Below are 12,122 nucleotides of genomic sequence, written 5' to 3'. Positions count from 1 at the left end.
ATGCATAAGGCTAAAAATAACCAATTACCTAAAAATGTCATCCAATACTTCTCTACAAGAGAGGAGAAATATGATCTCAGGGAAGAACTACATTTGAAACACTTATATGCTAGGACTACGTTAAAAAGCCATAGCATTTCAGTATGTGGAATCAAACTATGGAATGGATTGAGTAAGACCCTCAAACAATGCACAACGATGAGCCAATTCAAGAAACAATACAAGCAGTTGATGTTTGCTAAATACAAGGATGAAGAGTCTTGAACCAGTCATGATGTGCTATACATATCACTATATTGACACTTACATAAAACGGAATCAAACATGCTTTCTTCTATTGTAGAGTTGCAACTCTTTGTGCCTCTTGTACAAAAAAAATTGCAAAAGACGTATAAATACGTCTTTGGGAGTGAATGACTTAGAATTAGCATTCCTTCAAGTCAAGATAAATTCAGATTTAGCGTTTCAATGATCTCCAATAGGACAATTTTTGTTGATGGGAACAAATGCTTTGCTATTTTAGTTATTTGCTAAATAATAATCTATTAATTCCACACAACCAAAATGTCCTTATGATCTCTTAAGGGTTCCAATCATTCCTAAAACTCAACCTAAAAATAGCGATTTCAACACAACTTTACATTTTTAATGGTAAGTGCGCACCATCAAGGATGCTCATCGGTGAAGGGTGAACTTGGGGAAGGGTGAACTCACAAAAAGGACTGCAAGAGCTGGAGGAGGCAATCATAGCTGTGCTGAGCTCTCCATAAGGTGAGAATGCCCAACCATTTTAGCAATAGCATACAAAATAGAAGCAGGAAGCTTTCTAAAAAGGGCATAGTAAGGTGAAGTGTTTGCACGCCTTGGCCATTTTGGAGTGATGTTTTTGGTGTTTGTTATAAACAATAGCCTCACGCTGACAACACCACTCGTTTCTCAGCGTCTAAACCCGGTGAGGGATTGAAGGATGTTGGTAGAGAACGTCTTTGTATCGTCTCTGGCAAACCGCTGCTGATGGATTGGAACCAATTGTTCCATTTGGCTGACAGTCAAGGAGAGAGAAGTAAGGGGGAAAAAAACTGCAGTTTGTAATAATGCCTGGCCTCCTTCTCATCATGGCAACGAGTTGAAATGGGAGGACTGATGGGAGGGAGGAACAAAAATTCCTCTGCACATTATTGAAATCATCATCTTCTGCTACAGTATCAGTGATTGATGGAGGATGGCAGAGCTCCTCTCGGCACTGTTTGACGAAAGGAGGAGGAGGGGCATGGTGGCCCTTTGGCTTGGACCGCTACTGGTAGTGGTCAGGAATAGCTGTTTGTCATGCATTCTGGCTATTTACAACCTAACACTTGTTGGACGCCATAATAAACCTTAATTTTTTGCTTATCAACAACAACGGTAGAGTACCAAATGGGGGAGTTTAAAGAAGATATCAAATTCCTTACATTAGCCACGTTGACATGAGTTTTTCTCTTTCCATATGGAATCTTTCCCAATTACCTTTCCGAAAGCAATGGTATACATGGAAAGGAATAGTCTACATGTGCCGCTATAATCAACCAGAATAGTCAATAGGGCATGCGCAGTAAAACGTAAACACCAACATCACGTGATACCGACTTCCTCGAGTTTTTCTTTCACTTGTTGGAATAACTCCGTATTGCCAGTTTTTCGTTCGTCCAGTCTAGAAATTTAGTTTGAATCAAAACAAACTTTCCGCAGTAGTCCAACGCCGATTGCTCGCCTCCATTTTTTTATTTTTTATTTTTAAATCAAAGAACGTCTCGAGCTGCGTGTTACGTCATATCTCAGCATTCGCTGAAAGAACGCACCCGGGAACAGGAAAAGATAAAGTTCAATCTTGCTAACATTTTATAATTAAGCTCGGCACATGTTTTATATAGATAGTTATTTTCTTTTTTAATAAAACTGGACTTGTGAATGGCGTATAGAAGGGTTTAGATCAGGGGTGTCAAACTCCCTTTGGTCTGCGGGCCGAATACAGCTTAATTTGAGATCAAGCGGGCCGGACCAGTAAACTCATTGCAAAATGACATAGAACTAACAATAAGCCCACTTTTTTCCTTTGTATTAGTCACTAATACTAATAATTTGTGCAAAGAATGAGTAAATTATCAAAATGTTTATTAACAGAATTTTCTTTTTACATTATGAACAATATATTATGAACAAGAGAATAACATAAGAACATAAATAAAGTATGTGCAATTTTAACAACACTTTAACACAGTTAAACATATATTTAAGTGTGTTGTACATAAAACTGATCACAGAATTAGTAACAATGTTCCAAAAACATTTATAGCAGCCTTGTGGAACTTAAAAACACTGTTTTTCAACATCTGGAAAGCAATTTGAACAAATGAATAACCTTCACTGTTGAGCGAAAAACTGCAAAATCTGTTTCGAGTTCGCTAAAAACCTGAAATCTTTTCTCAAACTCCATCAACAGCCCTGAAATCTTCTCTTTGTACCGTTTCACGTCAGAATTAACGCTTGCTGCGGACATATCTTTTAAACAGGGAAAATGCGCCCCCTAGCGGATAATACAAGAACTACAATTTTTAAATTAAATTCATATTTTTTTTATACAATGCAGCTTTCTTCCCCGGGCCGTACCAAACCACCAGACGGGCCGGATCCGGCCCGCGGGCCGTATGTTTGACACCCCTGGTTTAGATTCTGTTCCACAGATGGCCGTAATGCACACGAAAGCTGCTTGCCAACCGCCAATAAACAACAGAAGAAGAAAAACACCACAAAGAAGAACTTTCCGTTTGAGCAGGTACAAGATACCTCGATCGGATTGGGGAAAGGAATATTCCACCCCTGTGAATCCGATTATATATTCATTCGGATTGGCACTTTTCTTTCGGAATGAGGTGTATACAAAGGTTACATTCTTTCCGTTTGAGCAAATAAACCGAATGGAATTGGAATATTTGGGTCCATGTATACGTGGCTATTGTTGACATCTGGTTTACTGCTACCATACTGTGACTCTCCGAACTGCACCACATAGTGGAAACATACCCCTAAGGTATGCCGCTACTTAACTTGCAAAATACCACCTACCTGGAGAGACATCCTGGAAGAGCGACTTCCATATGGTGTACTGCAGTGGTCCCATGTACTTGGATGTGGGGAAATCTTCGTACGTCAGATTGGTCTCATGTATCTTCCCTTTGATTCTGTCACAGGAAGAGATCAATGGTTGCCTCAATCAGTTGATTTGCCACTTGCTTAATAACGCAGCGCCTCTCTGTATAATCTCCTAAATGGGGTTGAAATGTGGGACTCCGTATTCTTATATATATTTATTTCCTGTAGTTGTTCAACAAGCAAGAAAATAATCAAATGTCCTGATGGTGTTTTCATGGTGCCATGGCTTAATATCTCATCTCATGCTCTTGCATGAAAATGTTAAAGAGTTCAATTAAAATGTCCTCTATAAACCACATCCAGATTAAACACGACGCCTACTTTTTAGAACCAAATCCCCATCTGTTTAGGGATTATCTCAACTTGTTGTAAAAAAAAAGTACACCCCATAGATTTCAGCCGACGTTCTATTAGACAGTACAATAGAAAGTAAACTTGAATATACTTTAGCGTAGTCAGTAGGCCTGTCACGAGACACCCAGTTCATGAGATGAGATGACATCCGAGATTGGGCCTCATTGAGAATGAGACAAGACAAGATTTGAACATTAATGTTAAGAAGGGTACAATGAACAAATACTATAACCAGCCAAGCTAAGATTTTTATTTAACCGAGTCACAAAACTTGATATTTTTAACATCAGTGTTTATAAATGGAGACTAAATTATATTATTGTCATCATTTTTTGGAGCCAAATAAACCACAAATACTATAATAATAATCATTTGTACTGCCTGTCTTCTCCCCGTGCATGTGTGGGTTTTCTCCGGGTATTCCGGTTTCGTCCCACATTCCAAAAACATGCTAAGTTAATTGGTGACTCCAAATTGAATTGTCCATAGGTATGAATGTGAGTGTGAATGGTTGTTTGTCTATATGTACCATGTGATTGGCTGGCGACCAGTCCAGGGTGTACCCTGCCTCTCGCCCTGAAGACAGCTGGGATAGGCTCCAGCATCCCCGTGACCATCGTGAGGATAAGCGGTCGAATATGAATGAACGAATTTTGACTATCTGTTAAACATTTGTGGCATTTCTGGAAATGCTGGCTTTTCCAACTGTGTTAAGGAGCAGTATGCTGCAATTACCTTGTGATGTACCAAATTACACATCCTGTGAACGTACTCCATTTTGCGCTCTCCGTTAGTATTTACTTTGCTGATTAAACGTGTCAGTGAGTGTTGACTGTCGGGACGAAGGCTCTACATCTCAATGTGTTGTTTTTTTCCTTTTTTCCCTCCCCAGATGGAAAAATTGGCTCAGGTGGATATGTTTGCGGTAAATCAGTCAGTCCATCAGAGTTAATGGGCTCTCTTTGCTTATCTGGTTTGAAGCCGGAATATTCCCATGCGTGGGTTGTGGTATTTTGCTTTGCAATCATCTTATTCCCCTCCTAATTTCTACTTCATTAACTTGCATCGCTCCCCACGAGGTTTACTTGCTGCAATCTAAGTGTGCATACTCGGGGACCCACTACACTCAAGTCTACCTTAGGTTCATTTCTATTGTGCCTTGAGAAGATATAATAACATTTTTCTTGAAACACGTGGGTGTATTCTCTTTTGCTACCACAGCAGATTCTCTTACCTTTCGGACGTAATGGCCACCCCCTCAAGGAAGTCGTGCCGCCCCGTCTCATCGAGGCGCTCCTGCAGGATCTGGATGCCCTCCTTGACGTCGCGTAGCTGCTGGCTGTAGCGCTGGATCTTGTGCTCGATATCGGTGAGCTTGCGTGCTGTGTCCATCTCCAGCTCTTCCAGCATGCTCTTCTGACGCTCGCGCAGAAAGCGGTGGAGGCGCTCGAAGGCGTCACCGATGGTGGCCCGGAGACCTTTGGCTGAGGACTAAAAAAAAAAAAAAAGACGCAAGGACCCATCAGTTTTACAAAGAGGACCAGAATCCTATATATTGTACTTACATACACTACAATGTTTCTGACCCATTTCTGCATGCAAACTACTATTTCTGTGAGCATTAAGCTCTCCTCGTACACTTTTAGGAATGTTCATCTGAAATTTAATTTCCGCAGCCCTAAAAATTCCCTCCAGAGTGGCGGCTGGTACTGTATATTCTCTGTGGAAACCCATTAAATGTGACAATTTCTCAAGGAGTATGACAGTTATGACATTAGGAGTAGACAGCGTCTCAGCCCTCCTAGCTAGTTGAAGAGTGGAGTGGGAGGATGCAGCAGGCCTGACAATCAGTCTTGCTGACTATGGAACTGAGCAGGTAGGTGTCTGCAGCCCATGGAGACAGGAAACTGGATAGGATACCTTTCAGGCAAGTGTGTGAAGTGTGAAGTGTGAAGTGAATCCACTGTGTGTGTGTGTGTAGGATCTTCCAGAATACGAACAAGCCAAGTATTTAAAATGTAGCGCCTTTTAAATTAGAGTTTAATGGCTGCTGTTTCCTCCTCCATCTCAGTCACATTTGGAGAGACACATTGAGGGGAAAACGAAAAAGGAGGCCCCTTTGGCGAGGAAGGAAAAAGGAGGAGTGGAGGTGGTGGAAACACAGTAGAGGAAGTTCAGGCAAATGGAAGGGAAATCTAATGAGATCAGTGCATTTTCACTGACGAGTGGCTGTTCCTGCAGTTAGGGCACACCCACAGGGCGGGTTGGCCTCAATCTGAAGGGAAGTGGTGCGATGCTGCAACAGGTACGTCAATCTCAGCGCTTTACTCAAGTGTGGCAGGGGAATTTTCGACTCACAAGGAAAGATTTATTATGAGGATTTATTGCAAAGTCTCCTATCATCCTATAGGGCAAAATATAGTGTTTTTGAATGATGAACAGTAATGGGTGTCGCTCAAGCCTGTTCATTAGAAAAATGCCATTAGTTTTGTCAGTTACTTTGTTTATTTATGTATTATGTTTGGATAATGTTCATTCATTTTCTACCGCTTTTTCCTCACGAGGGACGCGGGGGTGCTGGAGCCTATCCCAGCTGTCTTCGGGCGAGAGGCGGGGTACACCCTAGACTGGTACAACCATTCACACTCACATTCATACCTATGGACAATTTGGAGTTGTTTTGGAGCATGTTTTTTCTTGGAATGTGGGAGGAAACCGGAGTACCCGGAGAAAACCCACGCATGCACGGGGAGAACATGCAAAGGATGAGGGTGGAATTGAACCCTGGTCTCCTAGCTGTGAGGTCTGCGCGCTAACCACTCAACCGCCGTGCCACCTGTTTGTATAATGTGCCTCAGATAAAGGAAAGTTTGGAACTGAATGTGTATTACTGGATGGTGCTTCTACCATCACTTGTTCAGACTATCTTTCCTCAACTCCGGGAAAGCACAAGCACTGACGCACATGAAAATAAACAAAGATAGATATAGTCTACAAATCCGAGAATAATAGGGTTTGGTGCCAAATTTCAAGGCTGACTAAACAGGGACTGCTGCTCAGTCATGTGGTATCTTGCAGTCTTCTGCGTAGCTCTGTCAGTGGTCAAATAACTTTGATTTCATCAATATGTTTGCAGATTTTTTGCTCAATAAACTGCTTTGACGGGGCGACACGGTGGCCGAGTGGTTAGCGCGTAGACCTCACAGGTAGGAGACCAGGGTTAAATTGCACCCTCGGCCATCTCTGTGTGGAGTTTGCATGTTCTCCCCGTGCATGCGTGGGTTTTCTCCGGGTACTCCGGTTTCCTCCCACATTCCAAAAACATGCTAGGTTAATTGGCGACTCCAAATTGTCCATAGGTATGAATGTGAGTGTGAATGGTTGTTTGTCTGTATGTGCCCTGTGATTTGTCTGGCGACCAGTCCAGGGTGTGCCCCGCCTCTCGCCCGAAGACAGCTGGGATAGGCTCCAGCAACCCCCGCGACCCTCGTGAGGAAAAGCGGTAGAAACTGAATGAATGAATGAATAAAACTGCTGTGACAAAAAGCATAGGTTGCTCTCCAACAGACAGTGTTTATCTGCATAAAACGTCAATATTCATAGACAACTGGACAGATGATTTTGTCCAACATCGCCACGAGAATTAGATGTGATTTCAGGAGACAAAAATGCTGCAGTACCTTGGTCTCGGTGAGTTGTCTCTGCAGGAGCTGCAGGGCCTCGGTGTGACCCTTCTCGCTGTCCTGCAGGGTGGCCAACTGCTCCTTCATCTCCCTCTGCAAAACACAGGCCAACCACAAGCAGCAGCAGGTCAGGGTAATACAACATTAGAAGCACGGATGGCTGAATTTCATTTTCATTTGATCCGCTCCTATCTTGCTGCAAATGGACCGCTCCGCGCAGAAATGCTAATCAGTCGCTTTATCTCAGCCACACGCTGCTCTGTTTATACAACTTTGTATTGTTTGTTGTTACTGCTCGGTCTGCTTCCCTGTGCAGATTAAAAGCTTCGGCTACACAACAAGAATGCAGAAGGAGAGCCAAAACATGAAATGCATGAAATCCCAGGAGACATCGGGGTGCGTCAGAAGGAAACTGGGTCTAGTCTCCCGTCGGGCTCGTGCTGGGAGAACTTGCGCTATGCTTCAGCCCTTCTAAGGTCGCCACACGCGAGAAACAAGGCTCTGCTGTCACATAAAATGCCGTTTCACTCTGATACTGTAAACTTGAGCATGCATGCACATCTGGGATCAGCAGATGTTCTTTCATTTTTTAATTACCACCTGGTTGGTGTTTTCTGGATCAGTACAATCAGTACAGTCTTATTTAATGCAAAGTGCTATTTCATGATGTTTCGGCCTTGGCTTACCAACCATTTGACACAGTAGTCACAAAAAGGACCAGGATGTTCCATCACGGTACCTCATCCTTTGTGGAGACACAAAGGTGCTCCATCTCCATACCAAGCATCGTAACGTCTCTGCCATCTTTGGGGTCTATTGAAAAGGGGTCACCTGTCCCAAACTTTGCAATCTTGACAGTGGTGAACGTGAATAATATGGGTTGGGCCTTTTTTAAATTCCAGATATAAATATGCCTTGAGTAGGTTCTCCCACTTCTGATACAGCGTAATAGAGATTGACCCATTTGGGGTTTTCAGGGCAGATATCGATTAAAGGAGGCCTGTAACTGATATTTGGAGCCGATTATCATTTGCAACAGAAGTAAAAAAATTGGCACAAAATCTCGAATAATTTTGAATAATGCAAACTATGAAACTTTAAAATTTGTTTAACTGCATGTTTATTGAACCAAACAAATCGAAAAATAGCTCCAGAAGAGCATGGAGTTTCTAGACTGAGATGCATCTTTTAGAAGTTGAATAAAAACTTAAATAACTCACTGAAAAGTTTCCAGAGTAAATAAATCAATATTTACATATTAGAGCAAGCGAGCTAATTTAAGTCTTAGTTTTCATCTTGGCGTACTTCCCTGCAACAAAACAAGACTGAATTGAATTTCTTACTCCCTCTCACAATCACATACACAGGCTTCTACAATCATGGACTGTTTCCACATTGATATTAGCGCATTGCTGAACCAATCAGATGGCGGCGTGGGTGGAGCAATGTTGGAGAGACACAAAAAAAAAAAAGAGACGCAGCTGCATTTAAGCCAATCTTACATTGATTTCTTGATATCGGTCCTTCGGATTTAAATAAAGGCCGATAACGATATACGTCAAATTCCAAATATCAAATCGGTCGACCACTGCTGTGTACTCCCACTTCTCACACCATTTAGCCCCACTTCTCACATCATATAGTCCCTATGTACTCCCACATCGGAGACCCTTTAATCCCGCCTCCGATACTGTGTACTCCCATCCCAAATGCTGTACACTTGTCCCTTATGAATATGAAATCATAGCCAACGTTAGCCCACCTCAGCAACTTTTAATCAACTTGCTCTAATTCAGGGTGAAACAAATGCAACAAAAGCAGGCGTCATCTATTTCAAAGCCACAGTCAAGGAAATCTTGACATCTTGTCGCTTTGCTCAGGTGTCACTTCCCTTCAAACACCAAAGGCAGCGAAAATCCCCCAAATGGAACTGTCAGCTAAGGGGACTAGGGGGGAAGAAAAATATATAACAAGCAGCTACTCAGCTGAAATAAATACTTGAATACATCTCTGCTGACAATAACAATTTAAAGAGTCTAACGGCAACAGGGGGAGAAAAGCATACATGCTATTATTCATCAGTGTGTGTTGTTGCAAAACATCCCTGAGTGCAACAGCTTGCTGTAAATGATTCCAAAAGATGCTGCATTTTCTCCTCTCAAGGACATGAGGAGAGGACAACAAATGGCTGCCATTACAGGGTGGGGCGGGCTAGTGGTGGTGAGCGTGACTCTTCATGTTAATGATGGAGGGGGGGAGTGCTGCAGGCTCGGAAACCTCGACCGCCTCATCATCGCACTGGCTTATGTGCAGGGAGTCAAAGGCCACTCCCACACTCTGAGCTAAGACAGGAGCTGATAAAATTGGCCGAGAAAATGCGCTACTATACCGCAAAATGTGGGACTGACTGGTCGAGAGGGCATATGATCGGTCTATAAAAAAGCCCAGAATGTCTATGAAATCAACTACATGTGCTTTTTCCCCCACAATATTGCCACTACATGAATAAGAGCTTTTAATTTAGGGTGTGTCACCACCATAACCCAGCCAGGACCAAGCAAACATTTTGAGCGGCAAAGTCACTGATGCAACTGTTTTCAACTCATTCATTATCTACCGCTTATCCTCACGAGGATCGCGGGGGTGCTGGAGCCTATCCCAGCTGTCTTCGGTCAAGAAGTACACCCTGGACTGGTCACCAGCCAATCACAGGGCACATATAGACAAACAACCATTCACACTCACATTCATACCTATGGACAATTTGGAGTCACCAATTAACCTAGCATGTTTTTGGAATTCATTCATTCATTCATTTTCTAACGCTTATCCTCACTAGGGTCGCGGGGGGTGCTGGAGCCTATCCTAGCTGTCTTTGGGCAAGAGGTACACCCTGGACTGGTCACCAGCCAATCACAGGGCACATATAGACAAACAACCATTCACACTCACATTCATACCTATGGACAATTTGGAGTCGCCAATTAACCTAGCATGTTTTTGGAATGTGGGAGGAAACCGGAGTACCAGGAGAAAACCAACGCATGCACGGGGAGAACATGCACACTCCGCACAGAGATGGCCGAGGGTGGAACTGAACCCGGGTCTCCTAGCTGTGAGGTCTGCGCGCTAACCACAAGATCGCCGTGCAGCCCTGTTTTCAACTCATGCAAAACGAAATTAAAATTCTCATGCAGACATTTAAAGGCTACCAAACTCCTCCGCATCCTACAGATGTTTTTTTAGTGTAGTTGCTTGGAGAAAGATAATCTCTTGGATTCAAATGAATGACAATAAATTGACATTTTATTTATTAAAAAATAACTAATAAATAATGAAATGGAGAGATCTGATGTATTCACAATTATTCAGGTAGTTGTATGAATAAATCTAACCTGCAGACATTTTTTTTTTTTGAAGTTCATTTAAGCAGCTCAAGTTCCCAGATGAAACATGTCAATTCCAATGCCCGTCGTCACTCCATCTTCAATGTTGCGGGGGCTTTATTCATTATTTATAGCGTCTAAAAGTGCATGCTGCAAACTCTCTCCCTGTGGCCCTGCTTTGAAAGCCAACACAAATCCCTCAAATCTTCCATACTGAAGCCAGCTTTAATATGCTCTCCAGCAGCTCCTTCAGGGTATAAGAGAGTGCTCAATGTGATGAAGGGGCAAACAAAACATGCTACTTCATAGGCATGAGTGATGATTTTTAAAGAAAGGACCTACAGGATGGAAAATATGTGCAAAAAACGGTGACATAAATAACTGCTGACATCCAATGAAATACATTCCCACTCATAAAAGTTGAGAAACTGTGAAGGTGGAAATAGACTATAACTATAAACTACATACCGATTACCATTACCATACCAAAACTACTTGTTTAAGAAAACACATTTCATGGCTGTACTAGCACATAGGCTAGATGAATGACTTTGCTTTTATACCAAAACATTTGGTCAAAGAAGCAGCAACAAGAGGAAACATGGATGCTGGCAGCCTCTAGCAGTCTTCAGTTTGTATATAGGGCACGCCATGTAAATGATGAACGCTTCTCGGAGGCTGCTGTTCTACTTCGTCATCGAATGTGGGAGCGCAGCACAGTATGCAAATGCATCACCCCAAACTGGAAAAACTAAGGAAAAACAACACTATGTGACAAAATGAATATTCTTTTAAAATGGCTGAACAGAAAGGAAATTATTCTGGAAGTGGAAATGCTCAGCACTCAGACTTTGGAACACTCTACCACTACACATCTGTCTACTGGACTCAGTTCGTATTTTTAAATAACAACTTACTTGACCTAGGATTTTTAGCATTTGTTTTCGTTCTTGCTGAGCATTTAGCTCTTAGTTCTCTTGATTACATGGATGTATAGAATTTGTATACTGATACAAGCATCACCTAGCAGTTACCACAGCAAAGTAGACGGTCCAACTAAAGCGGTTTTAAAAAATTAAGAAGGATTCCAACCTTTTATACAGTGGATTGCTGCACATAATTCACTGCCCTGCAAATTTGCCCATTTTTGGTCCAAAATATTTAATTTTTTTTCTACAAAAAGTAGACCATAGACCATTGGATTGAGTAAGGACCTCAAACAATGCACAATGATGAGCGAATTCAAGATACAATACAAGCAGTATCACTATACATATCACTATATTGACTTACCATGGTACCCATTATGTCATTGTATGGTCATATTACCTCATACTTCGGTACATGACAAAAAAAATTTTAAAATACATTTAAAATAAAAAAAAATTAAAAAAATATATTAGGAAAGCAGGAAGTGAACAAATGTAACAGTTACTGATTGTAAAAGTACCAGATGGAGGGGTAGGATTTAATAAGCTTTGCTTCTTCCTACTCCTTTTGGACATGTGGA

General features: G+C 42.0%; 1 protein-coding gene across 1 annotated transcript in view; it reads right to left on the bottom strand.

Annotated features, from left to right (window-relative positions):
• trim62.1 (tripartite motif containing 62, tandem duplicate 1) overlaps positions 1–12,122 on the bottom strand; it is a 36,313-nt gene that overhangs the window by 4,045 nt on the left and 20,146 nt on the right. Inside the window, exons 4-6 of the mRNA XM_058054446.1 lie at positions 7,224–7,319; positions 4,778–5,034; positions 3,103–3,218 (exon numbers count right to left, since the gene is read on the bottom strand). Coding sequence (XP_057910429.1) covers positions 3,103–3,218; positions 4,778–5,034; positions 7,224–7,319 — 469 coding nt within the window. The remainder of the gene's footprint in view (positions 1–3,102; positions 3,219–4,777; positions 5,035–7,223; positions 7,320–12,122) is intronic.

Source organism: Doryrhamphus excisus, chromosome 18, assembly GCF_030265055.1.
Source record: "Doryrhamphus excisus isolate RoL2022-K1 chromosome 18, RoL_Dexc_1.0, whole genome shotgun sequence".
NCBI lineage: Eukaryota > Metazoa > Chordata > Actinopteri > Syngnathiformes > Syngnathidae > Doryrhamphus > Doryrhamphus excisus.
Note: the sequence above shows the minus strand (reverse complement) of the source record. Positions and strands in the feature narration are given on the sequence as shown.